At 35.9% G+C, this 27,195-nt stretch overlaps 1 protein-coding gene across 3 annotated transcripts in view; it reads right to left on the reverse strand.

The window, feature by feature from the left end:
• Positions 1-27,195, reverse strand: part of HEATR1 (HEAT repeat containing 1) — a 45,227-nt gene that overhangs the window by 7,383 nt on the left and 10,649 nt on the right. For all 3 annotated transcript variants that reach the window (XM_041748848.1, XM_041748850.1, XM_041748849.1), the window contains 23 exons: positions 26,016-26,111; positions 25,469-25,557; positions 24,388-24,599; positions 23,635-23,756; positions 22,839-23,030; positions 20,535-20,718; positions 20,254-20,390; positions 19,368-19,560; positions 14,928-15,097; positions 14,369-14,527; positions 12,929-13,171; positions 12,327-12,458; positions 11,536-11,639; positions 11,234-11,377; positions 10,473-10,591; positions 10,253-10,374; positions 8,935-9,063; positions 6,709-6,939; positions 5,835-5,961; positions 4,467-4,627; positions 1,469-1,515; positions 1,238-1,361; positions 312-452 (listed from right to left, as the gene is read on the reverse strand). In XM_041748848.1, the coding sequence (XP_041604782.1) occupies positions 312-452; positions 1,238-1,361; positions 1,469-1,515; positions 4,467-4,627; positions 5,835-5,961; positions 6,709-6,939; positions 8,935-9,063; positions 10,253-10,374; positions 10,473-10,591; positions 11,234-11,377; positions 11,536-11,639; positions 12,327-12,458; positions 12,929-13,171; positions 14,369-14,527; positions 14,928-15,097; positions 19,368-19,560; positions 20,254-20,390; positions 20,535-20,718; positions 22,839-23,030; positions 23,635-23,756; positions 24,388-24,599; positions 25,469-25,557; positions 26,016-26,111 (3,378 nt within the window). The remainder of the gene's footprint in view (positions 1-311; positions 453-1,237; positions 1,362-1,468; positions 1,516-4,466; positions 4,628-5,834; positions 5,962-6,708; positions 6,940-8,934; positions 9,064-10,252; positions 10,375-10,472; positions 10,592-11,233; positions 11,378-11,535; positions 11,640-12,326; positions 12,459-12,928; positions 13,172-14,368; positions 14,528-14,927; positions 15,098-19,367; positions 19,561-20,253; positions 20,391-20,534; positions 20,719-22,838; positions 23,031-23,634; positions 23,757-24,387; positions 24,600-25,468; positions 25,558-26,015; positions 26,112-27,195) is intronic.

Here is a 27,195-nt window from a genome sequence, read left to right on the forward strand (position 1 = left end):
TGACCAATTTTGGACATTTATATAAAGTACCCTACCCGTCTGGAGTAAAAGATTAGAATTATGCTGCAGCTAAGACAACATATGGTCCATATTATCAAGAATTTCATTAGGCTGAGATTCCATTCTAAGAACTCTTATCACAATTCCCATTTGAATTAACATCACATTTTAGAAACACACCTCATGGCATTATATTTAGATAATGATATACTTACTTAAATTATCCCACTGGACAAACTTAAGGGAGTTAAATGCAGCTCTTTGATAAAGCAAAGAATGGTAAACGGGTCTGACACACAGTCTTCACTTACAATTTTCTTTTTCCAGGACGTATTCTGCTGTAGCTTATTGTTCAAAAGATCCAATGCTTTCCGGCGGACAGATGGCAGTGGGTTACCCAGCAGTCCTTTGATCACAGCAATGAATGTCTCTGTGGGCAGCAAGGCATTGACCTACACAGCAGTTTCACATTGAACAAAAAAATTTTTTAAAAAGGAAGATCCATTCAGATTAAGACAGATTTCTATTCACTGCATAGGTTGTAGGTTCCAGGCATTTTGAGGTCCTTTTATTTCTTAAAACACTAATCTTTCAGGTAGGCATTACTAATCACGTTCACTTAAAAAAGAAAAAAGCCAAAAAACCTGATGCTGAGTAAGTGAACTGCTTTGTAGCTAGATTTCAAACAGCAATTCAAATGTCAAGGCCAGTGATATTTCTAATATCCCATGTACTCTACCTAAAGAGGTATTTTTCTCTTATTCCACTTGAATAAAGTAGAACATAATACAGTATTAGACCACTGACTTTTTTTTTTTTTTTTAACTTTTATTTATTTATGATAGTCACAGAGAGAGAGAGAGAGGCAGAGACACAGGCAGAGGGAGAAGCAGGCTCCATGCACCGGGAGCCCGACGTGGGATTCGATCCCGGGTCTCCAGGATCGCGCCCTGGGCCAAAGGCAGGCGCCAAACCGCTGCGCCACCCAGGGATCCCACCACTGACTATTTAATAAAGTATATTTACAGAGGCACATGCGCTTATAACTGGTAGGGAAACAATCATTTTTCAGATGAATTTCTTTCTAGCCATCAAAAAATTCTTTCCAAGAAAAAAACGTGAGCAACATTATATTAAGAAAAGCCTATTGCTAAATTTATTCTTAAAGTAAAACTTTATATGTCAAATAGTTCCACAATGACATAAACACAGTGGCTGGGGGGAAATGAAAGCGTACCTTATCTAACATGTCATAAGCTTTACTCAGCAGTGCCCGCCAAAACTTCACAGTTAGCTTGTCTGCATTTTTCTCCACAGACTGTGCTACTGTGTTAATATAGCCAAGAACGGTTTCTAGTAACCTAAAACAAAGGAGATCCACATGAGAGTTTTGTGCACTATTCTTCCAGCTTTTTGATAGAAAGTTGGAAATTATTTTCAAGTCAAAAAAAAAAAAAAAGTAACATACCTCTGTTCAAGGCCTTTTAAAACCTGAGGACCACCACTTTCAACCATCTAATTTATAAAAAAACGTCATTAGAACAGTATGAAAGCTAGTAATAACATCACTTGAGGTAGGTGCAGTGAAACTCAGCTAAGACAATTCAATTCAAACTTCTTAGGGGCTGTTTCTGACATTACAATTTAATCAGGTTCAGTTCGTCCCCACCATATTGTAGCAACTCCATTCCCCTTAGTTTAATTCTTCTATCCATGTTAATGATAACTCTATAGATACTTGTGACATCTGTAAAGCACTACAAAGATTCAGAAAAATACAGCTATCTATACTCATTTACTCACTAATCTTATGAAGCGCTTCCCTTAGCTCCTAGCTAATTTTAAGACATGAAACACTATAGACACAGGTGTAGCCCCCTATGTATCTCTCCCTCTTTCCTTCTTCTGGTACCCCCAGCCTCACATACTTGAACCTGCCATTAAATGTTGTCAGAGTACACAGCAGTTAGCAACATGCTTTTCTGGAACATGGGAGTTCTGAGGTCTGTCTTTGGGGATTCATGTCAACTTAGTGCTCATTTAACTGCACTCTGTGCTTCCTGCACATAGCCACAGAACACACTGTGGCTGACCTGCTCATCCACCTCTGTTCACTGTGGAGGTTTTGTTTATGTCCATTTCTTCTGTTAGTAAGAATGGTAAAAAAAAAAAAAAAAAAAAAAAAAGTTTTTGTATGTGTCCTTGAACAAACAGGCACGTTTCTGTAGAGCATATACCCAAGAAAGAGAAGGGCTAGATCAGAAGAGATGTGCGTCTCTGATTGGACTGGAGACTGCTTTCTCAAGTGGCTATCTGGAGACATTATCCATTTCTGTGGACACAAATAACTGTGTCCCCACAGCCTTGCCACTTCTTGGTATTAAGAGCTTTTAAATTTTTGCCAGTTTGATGGACATCATAGTGGCATCCCACTTGATCTGCAATTTCCTTGCTAGGGAAGGTTATTTTGTTGTATATTAATTGGCCGTTTGTGATTCCTCTTTAGTGAATTCATGTTCTCTGCTAGATGTTCTAATAGGAACTGAATTTATCAACTTATTTTATGTCTGTGGCTTTCTTTTCCTTTTGTTTATGGTGGCTTTTTGTTGAACTGAACTTTTAAAGAAATTCTTCACTAATCTCTGGTCAAAATGTTATTTTCTTCTAAGTGTTCCTTTTCACACTGAAATACATTTTTAATCTACCTAAAATTGTCTTTTGTGTACAGTGTGAGATCAGTCTTCTTTCCCCAAATGGAAAGCAAATCATGCCAGTTCTAGTTATTGGACAGTTCTCTTTCTCCAACTACTCTCTAATGCCACTGCCACATTACCACATTTCTTACATGCACATAGGTGTGTGTCCAGACAGACTTCAGTAATACTGACCCATCTAACTGCTCTTACACCACCACTGTCCTTGGCAAGCTGATATGGAGCACTGTCCACACTAATCCCTATCAAGCAAGCTTGCAAAACTAATTATTAGTTCTAGGAGTTTTCTTACACTTCATTCTTTTGCTCAACAGAAACAGCAACACGACAGGACATCTTTGTTCTGGACTTTATAATGTCTGTCTCATTATGAAGTGTGATATAAACCAGTTTCTGGTATCTTCCTTAGACCAAGGAAATTCCCATCCATCTTAGATGCTAAGAGGATTTTTTCTTAAATCATAAATAAGTATTGAATTCATCGAATTATTTCTCTATAAATACTTAAATTATCATATGGTTTCCCTGTTGACCTGCTCATGCAGTAGACACAGAACACAGACTTTCTAATGTTCAAACACTCTGATGTTCCCAATTCTTCCTTCTCTTTGTTTTGTTTCTGTATTTCCTTCTTCCTCTCTGTGTGTAAAGGTTAACACACAAACAGGAAAGCATATAAATCACATGTATAGAAACTTATTGTATGCAGGTAAAGAAAGAGCCTATAATTATACACTTCAGAATCCTTCCTCTATTTGACCCCCATTACTACCCTTTTCTTCCTTCCCAAAGGTAAACACTGTCCTTACTTCTAAAACCACAGATTTGTTTTGCCTGTCTTTAAACTTTATACAACTGGAATTAAGGTATATTCTTTTGTGTCTGCCTGCTTTCTTTTAACATTATCAGATTCACTCATGTCCATTTATGATGACAGACACTTTATCCACTCCACTGCTGACAGACACCTGGGTTGTTTCCAATTCTAGGCTACCACAAATATTACTATTATGTGTTCTTATCAATGTGTCTTAACATGTGTGCTAAATATATGCTCATATATTTCTGTTGGGTATGCAGGCATACCTCAGAGATACTGAGAGTTCAGTTCTAGACCACCACTGTAAAGTACACAATAAAGTGAGTCAAATGAATTTTCTAGTTTCCCAATGCATATAGAAGTTATATTTATGCTAACTGTAGTCTATTACATGTGCAAAAGTGTTATATCTAAAAAAAAATACATACTTTAAAAAAAATACCTTATTGCTAAAATATGCTAACCATCATCTGAGCTCTCAGCAAGTCATAATCATTTATCACAGATCACCATAACAAATAGAATGAAAAAGTTTGAAATACTGTGAGAACTACCAAAATGTGAGACATGAAGTGATCAATTGCTGTTGGAAAAATGGTGCTGGGAGACTTGTGTGATGCCACAAGCCTACAATTTGTAAAAAAACAAAACAAAACAAAACAAAAAAAACCCCACACACCATCTGAGAAGTACAGTAAAACAAGGTATACCTGTGTACAACTTGAGAATGGAAATAGTCGAAGGATTTATATATATATGTACAACCTAAACAGATCACACCAGTTTATGGTAAATTCTACCATTTTCTTCCTATTATCTTTAAAGACTAGCCTCATGTTTTTATATTTGCCAATCTCTTTTTTACTAATTTAAAAGATAGTTCCCTTCAGAAAAAATAATTTTATCATAAATACATTTAAAGAACACATCACCTTTCTGATAAAATGGCTGGAAGCCAGGAGCTGAGACATGAAGGACACTGACAAAAACTTTAAATGCCGCAGTTGCTTGTTAGTGTGAGTGTCTATGTTAAAAATCTGTAGCATTTGTTCTTGTGATTCACTTTTAGTTGATACCGCTTTGGGAACAGCTTCTGAAAAAGAACAATAAGACAAGTGACCTCACTCATCTTCAAGTGGAATCTTTAGAAAAGATATAATGAGCATGGTACATGGGATATAATTTTCTGAGAGGAATTGGTGAATCTGTCACAGCCATTTCCTCCCCTTCTGAATTAGTGAAAGATGTGTATTTATTGACAAAATATCCAAGAGCCCCAAGAAGAGAGCATATAAGACAAAAACAAAACAGAAAAAGACCAGGGCAACTGAGACAAGCAAATGAAAGAAAAAGGTATTACAAAAGGTATCTTGAAATGTTGCCTCCATCCCTAATCCGGAAGCCTAAGAGGTATTGATTTGGTGGCCCACAACAGACTGAAGGAGGGTCATCTCTAGCCTTCAATGTTTAAAAGTTCATAGATGTATGTCCTAAAACTTTGCAGAATCTCTTATCCAAATTTATCTAATATAAAGGGGTTTCTAATATAAAGGTGCAGTAACTGGGAGTTCAGTGGGCCACTTAGAAAACGCTGTGCTGGAGAGTGACTCAAACTGAAGACTTCCTTCATAAATAGGTCACTACATATAGCTTTCCAGGCTGGTCTGCCCTGCCAGACCCAAGCAGACCATAGGATCAGACAAGCTGCTGCCTGGCCAAAACAGCTAGCCATCCAGAAAACAGTCCCCATGAAGCCCTTAGTATCTTCCTTCCGATGCTCCCTGCTGCTCTGTTTCAAAGAACAGAGAACTACGAACACATCAAACCCTTTCTCAAACCAGTCTCGTTGGTACTGCCATGAATGGAATTTTTTTCAAGACTCACATATACAATAAAATTTTAATATTTAGTCACCAAAGTTGTGTTACCTGTTTTTTTTTTCTTCCTGTGTCTTCACAAATATTTTAGTAGGAAGAGACAGCTAGTAAGTTCCTGCTAATTGCTGTCATTTTACTATAATTCACAATGTACACCTGTGAACACTCCACGGCCAACATATCCGCACAAAAACAGAGAAGAATGAAAGCCAATGTGTGAGGAGAGGCAAACAGAAGTCCTACTTTCTATTTTCCATAAGGATTTGGGAAAACACACAATCATACACTTAAATTAAAAATTATTAAGCTACTTACAAAAAACCCTTCTAAAGCTGTACTATGTGCTCCAAGGATAACCTGCATGGTCTTCTGCTTCTCTTGAGCTTTCAGATTAAACAATAACTAACACCTGATTATGCTTACCTTCTTTTTCCTCTGGCAGCTTTATTAAGTACTGGAGAATATTCATCAAGCTTTGTATCTGGTGTTGGACACTGAATTCACAACAGACTGAAATCCAAAATTCAGTGTCTGCCTCTAAAATAGCATCCTGTATAGAAAAGAAATATAGGTAATAAAACCACACCTATCAAATTTATATTAATAACTACAAATTAAAGAAATGTTTTAAAAATATTTCTTAGCATGCAGAGGCATTACATATTGTTCCTTACAGTCATGTGTATCAGTAGATGAATGAGTTACTGAGTGTCTTACCTAAAAAAGCCAATTTATGAGAATTATGTGGGCATAATTCTAGGATCATCTGCATTGCAATTTCTAGCAGAACTCAATGTGCCCCTTAGAGTAAGTCTAGATCTACTCCCAAATCCTATGTCTAAAAAGACATTTTTTGACCCATTAGTTCTGCCCTCATCTTTCCAAATAGGGCTCTTTAAAACAATCACCAGTGTTGGAATAATTTTAATGATACTGACACTCCTCCCTTCCCCCACAAAAAGCCTGCAAAACCATTTTCAAGAAACATAGTTTAATCACTTTACAGCTGTACTATGTTAGGCTTAAACAGAACCAGTTAGCATGCACTACAGACTAGTTCCCAGAAAAGTCAGATCACCCACAGAAAGTGATCTGTTGCTACTGAGAATATTCAGAGTGCCACAGGCTCTGAAAGCAATTGTAAAGAACGTCAAAAATATCCTTACAAACAGTTCTGAGCAAGTACTGTTAAATGACAGACATGAGCATCACTGCCCCACACATAAACCAGAAAGTATCACAAAATGTGTGTGAAACATCAACATTTCCTTCTAATCACCCTGTCTTATCCACTGACCTTTTCTCCATAGGCAGCCACCAGCACTGTCTTAGTGACATACTGTTCAAAAAGCAGAACAAGGAGAATCCAGAGGAATCTTTCTGCACCTAACGTATCAACAAGTTGAACAAGGATGGGCAGGCGCCTGTGCTCTGGAACGTGTGGAAGTGCATCCACAAAGACGTTAATGATTTTCACCACGACACCTTCCACGTTTCTTGTGACTTCTACAAAGTCTCCACCGTCGGACTGCAGAATAGCAAGCAGGGACAGTGAGTAGGAGCAAATAACCCTTCACAAAGAAGCTTTTAGGTGGACACGGAAAGGTATTCATATGTGCCTCCAAAAAGTCATCAAAAGAATTTGAATAATCAAAAATCTATCAGTAAATACTCAATAAGTATAGATTATGCCCCAGGTACTGTGTGGCCCCAAGGGGAATACAAAGTCTAGGATGGGAGCCTGGCCACAAAGAAGATTTATCATCTGTATGAACAAGATTCACATGGGAAAAGATAGCAACAGGAGGTACGGAATGGTAGATGCCAAGTATGTGGCACTTATACCAAGTTTGCTCTCAGGCCAGCTGGGGAGCCTGCGCAAATCAAGGCCTGAGAAGAATGGGTATAATCTACAAAAGCAGAACACAGAAACGGCTAACAGCTCCCTGATGCTTTCAGAATAACATTCAAACTACTTAACTCTGGTACTAATACTCCAACAACAGCTGTTGAATGAAAGAATGGAACGAACCAATACCCTCTGCTTCTCCATGTCTTAGCGCTTTGCACTCCACAAATCCATCCATATTACATTCTTCACACACACACTGTCCACACTCCCAGACCCTGCCATATAATCAAGCAAATCCTGTCCTTACTCATATCCATTCAAATTCTATTTCTTTTTTTTCTTTTTAAAGATTTTATTTATTTATTCATGAAAGACACAGAGAGAGAAAGGCAGAGGCGTAGGCAGAGGGAGAAGCAGGCTCCAGGCAGGGAACCTGATGTGGGACTCGATCCTGAGACCACAGATCACGCCCTGAGCCAGGGGCAGGTGCTCAACCGCTGAGCCACCCAGGCATCCCTCAAATTCTATTTCTTATGAAACTCTGTGGTCCTCCTGGCCCATACATACTGCCTTTATTCTGAACTCTTCCAGCACTGACCTATTCAACTGGCATATATGATACTGATGAATACAGTTATTTTCCTTTTTATATCTGTGTCCTGTATTTGCCAACTTGTTGGACACAGAAAATATCAACCTAATACCAAGATTAAAAGGATATGGTACTGAAGGTAATCCCTGGAATGGTCAATAATGTGAGGAAGACATGAACAACAGGTAGTGGTAAACAGAAGACTCAAGCAGATAACCAAGCTCTTTCATCTTCAAGGCTGCTTTTTAGTTTCAAATGGTTCAGCCTTACTGGCAGAGACTCAATCATCTCTGAGTACATGGCTCCTAGAGAACACTTGGAAAATGTTTGTTGAATTGTATATTAACAAATTTGCCACTCTAGCTCTACAATGTCTTACCTTCAGGCAGCCCAGGTGGCTCAGCAGTTTAGCGCCACCTTCAGCTCAGGGCCTGATCCTGGAGACCCAGGATCAAGTCCCAAATCAGGCTCCCTGCATAGAGTCAGCTTCTCCCTCTGCCTGTGTCTCTGCCTCTCTCTCTCTCTGTGTCTCTCATGAATAAATAAAAATTTAAAAAAAATTAGTAAATAAAATAAAATAAAATGTCCTATCTTCATTGACCTGAATAAGGGTATTTATTATCCAACTGCAATGTCTTGAAATATATAGCAAACTTAAATTCACTGTCAGAGTAACATTAAGACACGTATAGTTACAGCCTTTTAGCACAGCATAACCAGCTATACATGTTGATTCATATTTTTGGAAAGGACATTGTTACTAAGACTAATTCTTAGCTTCACTATTCTGAAATTTAAGAAGCCCAAATACCTGAGCATTTCACAAAGGCTTTTAACGTCACTTATTTACTACTAAAGTTTCACACTACATAAAAATTTTAAGATTAAAAAAAACAAAAAATACTGGGGAGGCGGGCGGTTCTGGGTGGCTCAGGAGGTTAAGTGTCCAACTCTTGATTTCAGCTCAGGTCTGGATATCAGGATTGTGAGTTCAAGCCCAGCACTGGGCTCCACATTGGTTGTGGAGCCTACTTTAAAAAAAACAAAAAACCCCTAATGATGGTATAAAGACAGGTTACCTGAATAAGTGCTGGAATAACCATTTTCACAGTCTTGTTAATAACTTGAAAACTATAAGTATCATCTAGGCGCATGACATTGGCTCCCATAAATGTAAAAATAGACATGATATTGTGTAGAACTTTATCCTGAAAGAAAACACATTTTTCAACATTTTCTATTTTGAGCACACTAAATTATCAATGATTCATTATAACTCAGCAATAAAAGAAATAATCCCATTTAAAAATGGGCAAAGGATCCAAAGACATATCTTCAAAGACAAAGAAATGGTCAATGAGCACATGAAAAGATGCTCAATATGGGCAAAATCCAAATCATAAGATACTTCACACACACTAAGATGACTTAAAAAAAAAAAAAAAGACCAACTAGCAGGGAGGATTTGGAGAAATTAGTATTATAAACTGCTGGTGGGTAGAAAATTATATAGAAGAGAAAAATCAGTAGTTGCCAGTGCAGAAATTGTAGTGATAAGAGGGAATGAGGAGTGACTGCTAATGATTACAGTGTTTCTTTTTTGAGGTGATGAAAATGTCGGGGATGTAGACCATGTGATATTTTTATAAATGTGAACTTACTTTAATCAGTGAATAGTATGCCTATTTAAATGGGTGAATTTTATGGTGTATGAACTATATTTCAATAAAAACAAAAATATCACTGATTCTTAATTTTTCTTAGATTTTCAACTCCCCTGAGGGCTACTAACTCTTTTCCAAGAAAAAAAATCGTGTATGCATCAAATCTGGCACATGGTATTAATATACTGAAAGACCACTAAAGCTCACAGAGAACTCCAGGTTAAGAACCTGTGACCTAAATCCCCAATAGGAAAAAAATTTCACTTTCTTCAAAAGATGTACTTCTATAAGGAACATGATTTCCTTAACTGAGGTAGTTTATTTATTTAATTAATTTATTTTTTTTAACTGAGGTAGTTTATAATCAAATTACTTTTTCTCAACTCACTGGCTGAAGGCTGTCTGAGGATAACGGGATGGTAATTTTTTCAAATAACATGAACACAACTGATTATTGGACAGTTACACCGTGCCACGCTGTGTTGACTATAAACCATAAACTACCAGTCACATCCTCACCAATAATCCTATGAAGGTCACTATTACTCCCAAGGACCCAAATTAGCAAGATCAACCAGCTCATGCTACCCTCCGCTATTAAGAGACAGGGCTGAAAGTCCCACCAGTAAGACCCAAAGTCCACTGAATTCAGACCAGTGAGCACTTACACATTTCTAGTGAAGAAAGAAAATATCTAAAATATTTGCTGAAGTCTCAGATCATTAATACTTACAGGAAATATTCCAGCAACAGTACCCAAAAGTAAAAGGGCATGGTGATGGGTCTGTGGCATCTCTGAAACACGAATGCACTGAACAATCAATTCCACATTGAACTTTTCCTCATCTAGAACATCTATAGTGAAGAGAAAGAAAAAAAATCTCTAAGTGGTAAGTACATTCACATGCAAAGCAGGTAATTCTTCTACCCTTTCCTTCCAACAAAGTACATACCCTTTGATATTTTGCCACCATCTGGAGAGAGTTTTTGGCAGATGTTGAGCAAACAACTAAGAATTAATTGTTTGGTGTATTCCATATTTCCCTGCTCCGGTGGCAGAGGTTCTAAACTCCTTCGGGATACCCCGGAAAAGAAATAATGGCAAATGAAAGTTACACAATTTCAGTGATACATTAATGACCACTGTCCAGAACACATTTAATTAGGAATAACTAAAATATTAACATTAAATGTAGTCATAAAAAAGATGTAAGATCTGATTTTTTTCTCATAAGAGGTGCTTAAAGTCAAATTTTATTTCTCCTCCCTGTTGCACTTTGCATCAACCTATTTGAAATTGTAGAGGACAACCTTGAGGACTACATTGTTTTTCAGACAAAAGCAAATATCCACAATACAAAAGCTTACACTACAGTTCTCTATCTGGTAAATTACACCTAAAAAAAATATAGTAAGTTTCACACTGTATTTTTAAAGTAAAGATGCCCCAGGGACATAGTGTTGAAAATAAAGACACAGACTCTAAGGAGAATGGTCATTCACTATACAACACAGGAGATCATTCATTCTGGGGCACTGGCAATGGGTACCTAACACCTTTCTTTTAATCTTTCAACTACAGTACTTAACTTGCTTTATTTTACAGACTAGTTAAGCAAGAAAAGACTATATTTTAAAAAGAAGATTAAATAAGATGTAAATGAATTAGAACTCTATTCTCTCATAGATCAAAAGCAAAGGCAAGTGTCATTACCTTGACAGCAGGTTAAAAAGAGTCGGTATCAGTATCTGAGGATTTTTGAGTTTCTTTTTGTGCTGCAGTAATTCTAGGATGAGGGTTACTCTTTGCCAGTAAGAACCTCCAACTTCCTGAACAGATTCTAGATCTTGTAATTTTCTGGGAAACAGATAAAATATTGGAAAAGCAAACTATCAATAGAAAATAAAAATTATCACTCATTTACGCCAAAGTGATGGATATCAAAAAAGCATAATGGTTTCGTAACATTCAAGGTCTAGGGAATAAACAGAAGGTTCTCATCAAACTCCTCTTACTTCTGCTGCATTTTTTGTCTTCTTGTTTGCTGAATTGTGCCCAAGGACTTAGTTTTGTCTGGTGGTTCCAGTTCTATTCTGACTTGTTCAGCATTAACAGAAATCTGAAATATGAAGAATGACTGATGACAGACACTTCCATGGTATAAAATTAGAGAAATAAATGTTGACTTAAAAAGATACAGTGAAAATGTCCATATCCACTTCACATTTCCCTAGGACTCTAGTGCCCAAGTCAATCTCCAGAGGCAAACACCACTGACAGTTTCTTATGTATGCTTTTCCATATCCCAACAGCTATGTAAAGATGAAAACAATACCAATACCACAAAAACAGGAGTGTATTACACACACTGCTCTGCACCTTAATTTGTTTCACGTAACGAATCTTAGAAATCTAAGAAAATATGTTAAAATCCTGAGAACTGCTAAATCTGGATACTGGGACTTCCCCATACTATTACCTATTTTTGTGAACTTGTATTCTGTATTTTTAAATAACAAAACAAATGGTTGTTCTGATGTACAACTATGTACAAGAATAACCTGTACTCTATTTAACATCCTTGTATAAAACAGGTAGATCCCACCTAACCTTAAGATTCAAACCAACACACATACCTAACCTGGTTAAAACTATAAATATTTCACACAATAAAAATAGTGGTGAAAACTTTTAATTTTGATTTTGCACTTGTCTATGAGCTATTTGTCCACAATTCTTGTTAATGCTAACATCTGACTTCTAAAAGCACTGGAAATCAGAGATTTTCAGAAAGTTTGCAACTTACCCCTTTAAAAACACTGCTAATGGTCTGAGCACAATGTGAATTTTTACAATTCACCAATAAATCAAACAACATGCGCAAAAGCTTCTGCTGAACTTTTTCATCTGATATAGCTGCAAAAAATGGCTTTGTAATCTAGAGGAGGTAGAAAAAAGGCAATTGAACGCAACAAACAAATGTGAATTCCAAAAATAACCTTTATATTGTTCTTTCTTACAATGTAAAATTGTTCCCATTTTGTCAGCTAAATGCAGTTTTAATCACACATGTACACCATTCAATTTTGCAAAAACAGAACAAATAAATCCTTTTAAAACATGCCCAGTCCACTTTAGCTTCTCCAAGTAAAAAAACTACAAAATTTTGAGCTTGAACATATTTTAATTTCTTTTTTATAACAAATTTTGTGAAGATTTTATTTATTTGTGAAAGAGAGAGAGAGAGAAAGAGAGAGGCGCAGAGGGAGAAGCAGGCTCCATGCAGGGAGCCCAATGTGGGACTCGATCCCAGGACTCCAGGATCACACCCTGGGTCAAAGGCAGGCGCTAAACCACTAAGCCACCAGGGATCCCCCTATATTTTAGTTTCTGAAGAAAGTCACTGACCTTTTCAAGAGCTGTTATCTGTATAGTTGGCATTCCTGTGTAAAGTTCCTTTGTTGTATGCACGGCTTGTATAAATATATCTAGACTCTTTGGGTCCTTATGTAAAAGGGAAGCTGAATATTCATTATATTTTCCCAGAATAAGATGTAGAATAATGGCCTCATCTTTCAGGACAGCTGTTGGCTCCTTCTGGACCTTTTCTAACAGTTGTTCAACCATAGGCAACAGCTGAGAAAGCACCATCTAAAGTTTGGGAAATTGATTAGCAAACATTTATCCATATGATATATTTTTGCTTGTTTTACAAAGACATCCAAAGATATGATGTTGCAAGACTGGGAGCTTAGCCAGTTTATAATGATCAAAAGCTCTAAACCCTTCAGAGATGAGTAATTTATGGGTGTCCCAACACATTTTGACAACAGGAAATACAAACTAAAGTTTTAGACTACAATAATAAATTCTAGCTTTCTCTAAAACACCACGTTTCACCAAAGAAACCTTCAAAGTATAATGTGAGGTCTTTAATGACTAAACCAAATGCTAGCAAATTACAGCTTATGGGCCAAATCCAGAGGACCATCTGTGTTTGTAAATTTTATTTCCTGAAACACAGCCATGCTCATTTGTTTACATAACTGGCTCTGGCTTTCACAATGCAATGGCAGGGCTGACGACCCTCAGAAAGACTGTGTCACCCACAGTGCCTCAAATATTGACTATTTGATCCTTCACAGAACAAGACGGTCAATTCCTAGTTTAAACTACAAGGGATGACACAGAGCTGATAAATGCCATCTGTTTGCTCCCACCAAGAAAATCTAATCATGTGGTTTTCACTGCATTTTACCCCTGTTTTAGTTCTCCAGGTTGTAGTCAGTTCAAGACTGTGAAGCATCTAGGCATTTTTGGAACATTGCTGCTGACACATGCCATCACATAAACAAGTGCTTCACAACTTCCTTCTCTGTTATCATAAGGCCTTCCTGACTACGTAATGAAAGCTATGGATTTTCCCACAGAAGAATGTTCAACCACATACATCTTACGAATGAACAAATGATTCTGGAATCTTCACTCTTATGTCCAAATACATTACCTTGTGGAGGATTTTCACCAAAACACACAAACCAACCGTTTTCTCAGCAGTGCACCTTCAGTGTTTTCCCCCATTTTTTAAAATCGCTTCAGATCAAGAAAATGATTAAGTAGGGAAAATACACAATTTTAAAATGGAAAAAAAAAAACCCACCAATATTTGCTTGTTTATGTTCTGTACCTGTTTCTATACCAACACTTCCCCCTCCCAAATCAGTAAGAAAATTTTCATTTATGAGTGCATATTTGTAACTCCTGCAAATGTTTTCCTCAAACATGAGCAAATACAATAGTATTTTGTAACATTACATGGAATGTACAAACCATTTGCATTGCACATACCTCATTGTTGACTTCCTCAAGTACTTTCACCAAATCCTTTGCAATGTAAGATGGGCAACTATACACACAATTAAGTAGGTTTTTCAAAGTTTCAGATAACTTCTGATAAGATTTCAGTTTCTTTTCTCTCTGTAGTTCTTCAAATAAAGCAGCTAAATCCTAGAACATCAAAAAAGAAAACTGGATAAAAAAGAGTTAAAGAACTACAAAGGCTAAATGGAATTATGGAAGATTCTTTTCCAAATTATGTGATACTAATAACCATTTTTCATTTCCCCTTGAAACCTTAACAAAACGGTATCAATACCTCTCAGTTAGCTTACTATTAAAACCCAAATACTGGCCTTTTAGCCAAAGAAAGCAAAGCATAACTGAAACACTGTACTGTTATCTTTTAAAAAATGGAAGAAAGACATGCAGACATTGACATTAGTTTCTAAATTCAATGTCTTAAGTCAATCAAAATTCTTATAAAGCAAAATGTCAAGAAAGGATGAAACTGTTGATGGGTATACACAGACATATGCACATGATCAATCTTCTTTGCTGATGAGTTTACCTGAGCAGCATAGGTGGCATCTGAGGTGATCTCCTCTGTTTTAGGAACCAAATGATCTATTACCAGATGGAACCGAGACACCACTCCACTGAGGGCCCGAAGACAAAGAATGGAGGCCCTTCGTACTTCCTTTACAGGGCTTCCCAGATTAATGAGTAGAGATATCACCACTAAAACCAAAGGGAAAAAAAATTAGCAATTAGAAAAACAAAAACAGTACAAAATGTAAATAGTACCAAAGGGTAGATGTTGAAGTTTTCCCCCTCACTGAAATTCTCTCCAAAGATTCTAGCAAAATGTTAGATACATGCTAGTGAATCCTCCTGAAAACACACAAATGAGAGCAGCATACCCAGTGTGTACACACACACACACAGAGGAACTATCATATCTCAATTTATTTTGGAAATGTGTGTATCTAAATTAAAACATTCTTTTAAAACTGTATGTTTCTCCACTGTATTTTCTGTATTTTTTTAAACCAATATCTTACTGGTGAAAGTTCACCTGCTGCTTGTCTTTCAGCATTAAAATTGCTACAACAAACATCTCTGTACATATATTTTTCCAAGTGTGCAAACTACCTATCGTGCATCATGCTTTGCAAATATTTTGTCCTTAATTGAGGTCTGAGTTTCCAATGCAGAAATAAGTCCAATTTTTCTTCTAGTTTTAGAAAGGCAGGCTCTCCTCACTCTGAGTTGTTCAAGTGTCTGTCTCCAAATTTAGAGAGGCCACATGTCCTGTTGTCTTCTAATGCTAGAGCTAAGCTGGTTTGTTTCTTTAATGTGAAACCTTTAGTTCAAGTGAAATTTTTGTCTAAGGAATAAGGTTGGAGTCTTTTTAATGGAGAACTTTTTAATGTTTTCAAATAGCTAGCCAAATGTCCTATTTAACAATCCACCTAAGAATTCCACAGCTTTATCATTTCTACATTCCATTAGTACCTGAAATAGCTACTTCTGCCAGCTACTACTTCTAGAACCAGCGATGAATTTAACAGGAATGCTTTTGTTTCCCCAAATCTGCAGTGAAAATGCTAGCTTTTGACTTGAGAAGTTTTATTGTGTTATTCCTACTTTGTTGTCACTTAATTAGAAGTAATTACTGATTATCTAATGCCTTTTCAGTTCTTTGGAAAACGATAATATGAATTTTCTCCTTCAACACTGATATGGCCAGTTAAGAGTTCATTATTCTGAACCAATGTTGTGTTGTTGGAATGAACTCTATTTGGTCAAATGCTTGTTTTTTAAAAATATGCAACACTCATTTTGCAAATATCTTATTTAGAAATTCTGCACTATTCTTCAAAGCAACTTGGCTTATGGTTTTGTTTTTGTCTGTATGCATTGTCAACTTTCAAAGTTATGTTCATTTTAGAACAAGAATTTGGAAGCTTTTCTTCATTCCATGCCCTGCTCAGTTTAAAGGCACTGAAAAACCTGCTTCAAAGATATATGGTACAATGCATCTGTACAATCAACTGGATTGGGGCTTTCTGAAAGGATGTCTCTGGTATAAAAGACACCTAAATTCCTTTGATGATAATTATTTACTTAAGCTTTATCCCATGCTATCTACTGAGATAAATTGCAGTGACTTTTATTTTGCTAGTAACGATCCATTCCATATATTCCACTTCTAGAGTGGTAAGAAAGAGCTCAACAAGCTTTTGAACTTTTCTGAAAAGGTAAACTGAAAGCTGGAACTCTTTCTTGGTCTCTGTAATGGTAATTTATAAAATAAAGTCAGAAACAAAAACCTGTAAAATTGAATTCACACAAAGGGCAGCTTCAGGCCAAGATACTATTTCCTAAAATTCCCTGCATAATTCAAAACAAACTCCAGTACTAAGCACTAGAGTTACCACATCCAAGTAACATACTGGAACTCAAGGGAAGCAAACACTACCTTATCTAAACAATCAGCTTCTAGGAATGTTCTTCTATTTAAAATCGATACGACTTCATTCTCCCAAGTCATTTTATTTAAACTTAAAATGGCATATTTTACATAAAAATTGAACAAGATACTGAGCTTTGGTTTTATAAATTTACCATATTGTTTGGGTATTAAAAAAAACCAAAAGCAGTCTACATCTTCTTACAAGCCATGTTAAGTGTTTACTTGTCTAACAAAATTTGCTACATGTAGGACTAACCTGGAATCTGCAGGGAAAGTAATAAATGGTGGTTAGACTCCCAAGCCACTGACAAAAACTTAATTCCTGTAACACAATACTATGTTAATGCGGCAATTCCTTTTTCTTTTTCTTTCTTTCTTTCTTTCTTTCTTTCTCTCTCTCTCTCTCTCTCTTTTCTTTCTTTTTTTTTTTTTTTCTCTCTTTTCTTTCTTTCTTTCTTTCTTATTTTTTTTTTTAATGATAGTCACAGAGAGAGAGAGAGAGAGAGGCAGAGACACAGGCAGAGGGAGAAGCAGGCTCCATGCACCGGGAGCCCGACGTGGGATTCGATCCTGGGTCTCCAGGATTGTGCCCTGGGCCAAAGGCAGGCGGTAAACCACTGCGCCACCCAGGGATCCCGAATTCCTTTTTCTTTTGAATAGCGTTAACATTTTTTGTAAACAGATTAAAAGAAGTACCAGCCATCACTTCCTAGACCTTCACAGACAATGTACGGAGAGAAGGTCACTGCATACACCAAGTGGCAAGCGTGGAGGACAGATGCCATGGCTAAATGACCTCCCACTTTAGGCCCCTGGGGACTCTAGTGTGTTCCTTTGAGTTTCCCAGTAAAACAAGGTGCATCTCTCCTGTTTCCAGAAGAATATTGTGATATTTGTAAGTGGCATAAATGCAAAAGTACTTTAGAAAGAAGGAAGGTGACAGATGACAAGGCAGCAGGGGTAGGCAGGGAGCCTATCTTGCAGCAATACTGGGGAAAAGTTAAGTCTTTTGATCCTGGAGACATACATTCCTCAGGAACCACTGCTTTTGATACTACAAGATAATAGACATCCCATACTTAATTAGAAAATCAAAATAGTTATGACCTCTAAATAAGATATATATGCCTTTACGAATACTCCCAAATCTATTTATTTATTTATTTATTTATTTGATACCCCCCCCATTTAACAGAAAATAACCATTTTAATAAATCATGCTGTTTCCATACAATGGAATAGTCTGCAGACATTTGCAAATAAATTTTCATATTTACTATTAATATATAATAATGCTTGTAATAAAATACTTGCAATGATACTTTTGTTAAAGAATTAAAGTTTAAAAAAATGTTTAGGATGTCTTCTTACCCAAAGGGGAAAAAAAATAAAATGAAAAAACCTAAAAATAGGGACTGTAATTTTAAGTAGTAAAGAAATAATTATATTCATGGGATTTTTTTTGGTAAGTAAAACTTGAAATCTCTATGTGTATATTACCTAGTATTTAACAAAATTTTGTTTACAATTATACTTATGTGCTCTTTCAGAGAGCTAATGAAAGATAAACATTGAGAAATTGTTTTGGGAAAAGCATATCATCATTCACTTTGCTTTCTCAGAACATTTATAAAGAGCAATTTTTTTTTAAGTTAAAATTTGTTTTGAGTTAAAAGAAAAATCTACAACACTTTCAAATTTCCCAAGGGCCATTCTTATTCCTTTGACATTAAAATCATTCCAGCTTGAAGTATCAATCATATCCATCATCCTTATCAGTTCTCTCACCTTTAATAGCTATAGGGCTTAATTCTGCCAGATTCATTTGTCAGTAGCTTGTAAGTACCTATGTTTTAAAAATTCTGCATCTTTTGTAAAATTTGCAAATTTCATTTTTTCAAAAATAAAATTTTGAGCTGTTTTTATTAGTGAGTGCCCAACTTGAAAATGCCTTAACACCTGATAAAGGAGACAAATTCAAGAAGGTTGTCTGAGCGGAGACCCATTTTATAAGTAGTCAGGTGAATATAGAATTAAATGGCCTGGCTTCTCCCTGTACCACTGAAACTCAGAACATGAATAGGTGGACATTAACAACCCATGATTAATCATTTGCCATTTCTACTATCTGTTTTGGTGATTAAAAGTAGCTTGTATAGGGGTGCCTAGGTGGCTCAGGTCATGATCTTAGGGTCCTGGAATCGAGCCCCATGTCAGGCTTCCTTTTCAGTGAGGAGTCTGCTTCTCCCTCTCCCTCTGCCCCTCCCCCACTGCTGGTGCAAGTGCTTGCATGGGCTCTCCCAAGTAAATCAGAAAAATCTAAAAACAAACAGACAAGAAAGTATATAGTTTATACATACAAACATAAATTACACATAACACACAAATAGCACGGTAAGAGTGGACGTGCTATGAGCACTCTATTAAAAAAAAAATCAAAAAGAAATTCTCCCAACTACAACTTACATAAACCACATATAGAGAAAGCATTAAAATTGGTCATGACAGAACACAACAAGCTACTCATAATACCTGGAGAAGATACAGATGCCAGCTGATGTTTATTCTGTACCTTCTGAGCAGAGAGCATTGCACAACCTATATAAAGAGCTTGAGTTTGTAGTGCTGCTTTCACACTGCAGTTAAGTGGATTTGAAAGGCTAGACCCATATGTCCATAAAACAGAAAAGAACTTGAATAACTGAAAAACATCTTCTAGATGCACCTAAATTAAGCAAATAACAGCAAAGTTTAGTTTTTACTCACATTAAGTTGGTTCCAACTCCTTTTTTCACTACTGTACAATTACAGAAAACAAATAATCTCTTGCAATGATTTGCCTGTCTCATGACTTAAAATTTCCCACACCTATTTTAACCAATGAGAAGGATATAAATGAATTCAAAGGACTCATTATAACATTACATTTGAACACAATGAACAACAACATGAGAAATAAGCAGAAAACCAAGACTTGTGATGCTGGGGAAGCCTCATTAGGCAAGCATTCCAAGCTGGAGTGAGCATCACCGATGATGCCACATGCCACACATTGAGAGGGGCCAGTCACATAAGAAACAGAGACTTTACTACCAGACCTGGCAACATGGAGGTCACTGAAATTTCTTAACTGAGTTACATACGTTAACTCGCCCCTCTGAACGGCAGTTTCTCACTGGTAATGAATTAACCAACCAAACAGATTGGGCTGCTATGATTAGTAAATACATCACTAGTAGGCATGGGGCAGTGATGGGGCATGGGGTATGATGACAGCACTACTTCATAGGGCCTGCGTGCATTATCACACACTTTGTTTAAAAATCTACTTTCATTTTCAGTAAAAACAGCCATAACTCAAATGCTCTCCTATAATTTCTGAAAGGGAGAATATGCCTGAAAAAGATGAGCTCAGTACCTTTATGAAAAGTTTCATCATAACCCTAAAATGCATGGCATCAGCACCACTGAGTATCATCTCAAAGAGCCCAATCAGCAAGCGCAGATAGGCTCTGCTGTCTTCTTCCAGTTGTTCAGGATTCCACCATATATCATCTACATGGACACGAAGAAAAAGAGAAACGAAGCACAAACTTATGTAAACACACTGGTGAGAACTTTTCACTCAAGAGAAAGAGTTATGGAGACAATAATTCCGTTTTCTAGAGTATTACATTCAAATGTCATACTTCATCCTACCTTTAGGAAAAGATTTAGGAGCCGTTAGTGCATGAATAAAATTTTTCAGTGAAAATATGAGTAAAACAGAATCCTCCACAACAACACGCTGGGCAGTGTTGAGCTGCTCTATGTAATGTGCCCACAGTTGCACTGGTATTTCTCTGTCCATCATCAGCTCAAAATGCCATTCTGAGGAGATTTCCTGAAATGGTAAAGGAAGCAAAGAGCACAAATAAGAAAGGGTTCTGAGCATGGGTTATACACAGGGGGACTGCAATGGATGTGTGACTGGGGAATATGCAAAATTTTGTCTCTATGTGCATTTAAGTGGGTCAGGATTAATAGCTTTAACCAAATTTATAAAAAGGTTCAAACAAACAAACAAACAAAGGTTCAAACATTACTATTTAGAAAAAAAAGATACTAATTAGTTACCTACAGCTTCATTTTATCTATATTTTCTTGAAATGTGTCTAAAAACAAATGTTATTCATATAACTTATGCTTATTGAGTAGCACATTTCTACAGAGAGGAGCTGGATTTCCAGAAGACACTTAATAGGACCTTTCTCCTGTCACACTCTTATTGCTAATCTGAAGAGGGTGCATAGTAAAAACTCCAAACTTGTAAATAATTCTAAACAAGTAGCAAAATGTGAGGATGTTTAGAAATTATACTGCAGATACTAAAAAGCAGCTTGACAAAATATGAAGAAAAATGATAAATCAGACTCTGTACAGGAGTGCAGAGTAGTAACTTGGAAGGAAAATAACCCAAAACCAGACTTAAAAGAAAAGGTCTCTAGTGAGGGATTACATGGGTCAATATGCTGTTATAGCTGGAAAGAGGCTTATGACTCCCAGAAAGGGTACTAAATATAAAACAGCATATTAACTGCACATATATAATACACTCAATCTGTCCACACTTTTAACACCAAGGGAAAACACCATTCAGGTTATCACATTCTACAAAGGATAACAAAGAAAGAAATTAAGAAGGGCTTATCTGGGCTACTTTGTAAAATATGAAGATTCATTCTTTTAGTTTTTTAAAGATTTTTATTTATTTATTTGAGACAGCACCTGCAAATGGGAGACAGAGAGAGACAGAATCTGAAGCAGACTCCATTCAGAGTGCAGAGCTCGATGCACAGCTTGATCCCATGACATGAGATCATTACTTGAGCCAGAACCAAGAGTTGGATGCTTGACTGACTGGGCTACCCAGGAGCCCCAAAGGTTCACAATTTTAATGTTCTCATAATTATAGGTAACAATGACTATGACCAGAACTTAAAATCTTGAAGGTACATGTAAATGTGAGAAAGATGTGATTCGTTCAGCAAATCCTAAACTGAGGAGCCCTCTGAATGTTGGAGGACAAATAAAAACAAAATACTATTAAAGATATTAAAAGAAATAATCTTATTTTTTAAACTTTTTTTAAAAATTTTTATTTATTTATGATAGAGAGAGAGAGAGAGAAAGAGAGAGAGAGAGAGGCAGAGACATAGGCAGAAGGAGAAGCAGACTCCATGCACCAGGAGCCCGACGTGGGATTCAATCCCAGGTCTCCAGGATCGCACCCTGGGCCAAAGGCAGGCGCCAAACCGCTGCGCCACCCAGGGATCCCAAGAAATAATCTTATTACCTCAAGATGTGATATTAGCTTAAAAATATAAACAACTGAAACATGTTCTATAGCCAATACTATCAAAGCCAATAGTAAGCTGGTAAGATCCAAATCTGATGTAATATTAAAATAATACAAAAGATCAATTGTTGGGGTACCTGGATAGCTCAGTTAAATAATCAACTCTTGGTTTTGGCTCAGGTCATGACCTCAGGGTCATGGGATCAAGCCCCATGGAGAGCTCCACGCTCAGCAGGCAGTCTGCTTCAGATTTTTTTCCCTCTCCCTCTGCACCCGCCCCATGAACACACTCTCTCTCAAATAAATAAAAATCTTAAAAAAAAAAATCCATTTAGTAAACAGAATGAAGTAATATTTTGTTTAAGCACTAACATGTCTAGTGAATTCTTCATCACAAAGGGTAGTTAAGCATAACTCACATAATTACCCTTTAATAAAGATAATACAAAGGAGAGTCAACTACCAGGAACAAAACATCACAACTCTGAAATTCTATAATTCAATTAAATTTTCTAACTCACTACCTATTGCTGCCCAAAGCTACTTCACATTTCACCCCTACTATCCAAAGATAAAGCATTTCACAGCCCTCAATTTTCAGTGTTGCTGTGATTAATAAGCCTGGCCACCACTTCACTCAATGCTCCAGACTTTGCAGTCCTTACCACTGCAGTAATGACACTTTCAAGCTTCTTTATTTTTTTCTGCAACAAACTGAAGACTCTTATTGCAAATGGAAAGTGAGCTTCTTTTAAAGATGAACAGCAAGAAACAAGCACAGCCATGATCACATGAAAGGTCACTTTCTGCTTCAGGCTGAAGCACTCCTTTTCCCCCATGCTTATTAAATCTTCCACCTTGAAAAACAAACATACTCCATTACTAGAAACTCTTAGTTTGCACAAAACAATTTTCTTTCCCTCAGACCTACTTGTGTTTTACATTTAAAGCCAGATGACAAATATAAAGTCTTTACAAAGTAGTAAGCACTGATTTCTAAGTAGTAATAAAAATAAAGTTTCAAAACTATAATGAACATAATTGCATCTGGCAATTGGTGCTTTAAAATTATACACCTAATACCTTGACGAAGGTATTTACTAATGCAAAAAAATCCTTTTAGATATTAGGCTATTTTAACAAAAAATATGACTTTATATTTTAAACGTGAGGAAACAGGAAAGCAAAAAAGTACACACTATTCTTATTAAGTCCAATGTAAAATCACAAGAAAATCATATAAGTGTAGATTTCAAGCAATCTGTAGAATATAATAAATAAGGCTGTAGATTTCAAGCAATCTGTAGAATATAATAAATAAGGCCATCCATGTTTAAAATGTAACAAAGTAGTCAAAAAATTGCAAAAATTATTTTTTAAAAAATCTAGTAAAACAAACACTGAGAATCTAATTAAGATTATGAGAAATAAATCCAAAGTGATCTCTAACAGCATACCTACCATCTTTAACATTGAAGAAGGATCCCCTGAACTTATATTGTCAGCCAATAACGCAATCATCTTCTGATTTGCTACACCAATTAGTTTTCTTGAGTCTGTGCTTTTAACCACATTTTCAAGAGCTGTTAAAAAAAAAATTGAACACAGAAGACTCATATCACCAATGCTCACCTAACGAATTCTGTAGGCAAAAGATTTACAATTTTCCTATGAAGCTTTGCTCTGTATTTTTCCTTTTATCCAATTCTGACTCTATCTGTGGATCAGCTTCCTTTTCATAGCTGACTGTTGAAAAACATGAGGAACAGAGTTGCCAAAGCCCCTCCCGAACAGTCAAAAATCTGCATATAACTTTTTTGACTCCTCAAAAACTTTACTAATAGCCCACTGTTGACTGGAAGCCTCAACATAACAAAATGTAAACAGTTAATATATATTTTGTATATGTATTACTGAATTCTCACAATAAAGTAATCTAAAGGGAAAAAGTACTGTAAATAAGAGAAAATGTATTCAGAGTACTATACTTATCAAAACAAAACAAAACAAAACCTGAATTTAAGTGATTCCATGTGTTCAAACCTTTGTTGTTCAGGAGTCAACTGTAGGTTTTTGACCTTAGCAAAAATCTTTAAGAATCTTGCTGACACAGATCGTAGCAAACATGATTTCAAATAACAATTAGAGCCAATTTTTAATTGTACTTATCTTCTTTTTAAAGTGTTTTTTTCTAAAAGGCAACTGAATTCTTACCTTCTTCCCAGCCTCTTAATAAAGGGTGAAGAGAGCAAATTCCTGATTTTGATAAATATATAGCAATTTTCATCTCAGCAGATTCCATATCATCACTGACAATAGTCATAAATGGCAGCAGATGCACCACCACCTGATTTGACAACTGATCATTTTCACTCAGTATCTCTTCTTTAATTAATATGTCTGCTGCTACCTCAAGTACCTCATACCTGAGACACAAACACAATTGGTTGAGAGACCTATTAGGAAATTAAATTCAACCAAAAATCATTATTACACTGTTCCTGCTCTACTAACACTATCCTGATCTCCTCACCAAACACATTATTCAGAGACATCAAGACAATCACTCAAAATCCAAGCTAATAAGGGAGCTGTTTGGGACAGTAGTTTTATTTTATTTTATTTATTTTATTTTATATTTATTTATTTATGTATTTATTTATTAAAATATTTTATTTATTCATGAGAGACCCAGAGAGAGAGAGAGGCAGAGGGAGAAGCAGGTTCCATGCAGGGAGCCTGACACGGGCTCCAGGAATAGGCCCTTGGCTGAAGGCAGCACTAAACTGCTGAGCCACCCAGGCTGCCCGGGACAGTAATTTTAAACTGCTCTTTTTTATTTTTTTTTTTTTTGACAAATCATTAGGTTAAACTATGGGGTTCACTCATAAGTTAAATATCTGAACACATACTATGTGCTAAGAACTAAATATAACAAATATTTATATTTACAGATATAAAAACCTGTAAGACATGCTCTCCTCCCCCAAGGAGTTTAGGTCATTTTTTCCATACAAAAAGCTTAGACAACCAAAAGAACTAGAGCTCATCAAACACTACAGAAGATGACCATGTCCCTCTAATCTTTTAAAAATGTTTATGATGAACAATATAAATCCTAATTCTTTTTATAATGAAAGAGTTACTTTCTTATAATGAGTTATCCATCCCACTACCATGACCAAAGGACCATGTAACTAAATTATAAGATGCAAAAATGTAAAGAAAAAGAAAAAAAAAACCGAAACTGATATTCTGTCAATTCAAAACAGAATGAGGAGAAATGAATACATACCATCCCCTATTTTTTGAAAGTTCTGCTCTTTGAAAAAGATTCAGAAGATTTGAAACTGTCACTTCTGAACTAAAGTGTTGTCTGAAAATCTAAAGAGGAAAAAACATCCATAAATAAATCTTTACTTCAAATACATTCGGTGTTTGTTAAATGAACTTTTAAAAACAATGTATTATAAAGAATTTATCTCCCATCAGTCTTGATATAATTTCAAAGCTTAATGAGAGCAATTCCTCAAAAGTGGCATTCAAGAGATAATTTTCAATGATCCCAAGGTATTTACTGCTGATAAAAATTCACAAAGCACTTTTCCCCCTTTTGAAGAACTTCCATATATATAAAGTTGTGCAGTCTAATTTCTCCCATGAGCTTTCCTTCCCATGAGCTTTCCATCAGGCGTTAGCCTATCTCTTAAGAGAACAAATTTCTGAAGGAATAATTTCCAAATATGTTTATGCCTAAAGCAGAGAATCACCTGAGAAGCGCAAGAAAATATTTATAAATGGTGTAAATCATTATTACAGTGTTCCTGCTCAAATTAGCTCACCTTAAAAGCATTCATGGCTGACAAAACAACATCTATGCTATCATCACCTAATCGGGTTAAAACAGCTTCTTTTATGAAAGACTCATCGACATTTTCCTAAAAGAAAAAAAAATTTAGTTGTTGCTAAAACCTCCTTAGATTTTACACTATAAAGAAAGCTTAGTGAAAAGCACTTTAGATTATCAGTCAAGAAACACAGGCTCTGGCCTGGACACAAATTCCAACACTCTAAGTATACTTGCACTGAATGATCTAGATCATCTCTAAATGACTTTTTTTAGATGAGTAATTATTTGGCACAAACTCTTCCTAGTTTCTACTGAAACTACCATAGAATATGTATAATCCAAACATAATTTTTGCATTAAGTTCATCTTGCTAAATAAGAGCCCAGTTATTGAGAATGCACAGACTGAAGAACCAAAACGCCTAGGTTTAAATCCTAACTCCACTACTTACCAACTGTGTGACCTTGGACAAGTAAACTTTTTCAGGTCTCACTATTCTCATCCATAAGATAGATTAATAGTACCTATCTCAAAGGACTGCTACAAAATGAAATAATACATGTCAATTCTTAGAACAAGGACTTATACACTGTAAACTCTCTTAAAAGTTAGCTATCATTATCAAGATTTTTACAAATATAAGGACATGCACTAAGAAGCCAGGTGCCCATCAGTTAAAAAAAAAAAAAAGAGAGAGATCCTATTTTTAACTAACAAAAGAAAATAAAGCATATAATCATTCAAAGTAATAGAAAGATAAGAATACAAGTCAGTATAAATATATCCCTTCCTGTAGGTGGTGAAAAAAATAGAACTAAATAATGCCACAAAAAAGCAACAGGGCACTCTTTTGGGAGATAAAACAAAAATCCCTAGAACTCACAAAACTAAAGTCCAAGTTTCATGTATCAAAGGTCACCAAAATTTTCTCAAGAACTAACAAGTAGACAAATATCCCAATGTGAAACTTAGAACAGAATCTATGTTCTGTCACTGATGGAGAAGGGAAAATGAGATCAAAACATGTGGAGAAAGACAGTAACTGTAATTACAATACATAACACTAAAAATATCTACCTTATGTCTATAAATTACACAGTATCAATTATAGTTGGTAACCTCAATTTCTTATTCTAGAATGTCACTGTTCACAAGGACGAATATATCACAAA

Source organism: Vulpes lagopus, chromosome 3 (assembly GCF_018345385.1).
Source record: "Vulpes lagopus strain Blue_001 chromosome 3, ASM1834538v1, whole genome shotgun sequence".
Classification (NCBI taxonomy): Eukaryota; Metazoa; Chordata; class Mammalia; order Carnivora; family Canidae; genus Vulpes; species Vulpes lagopus.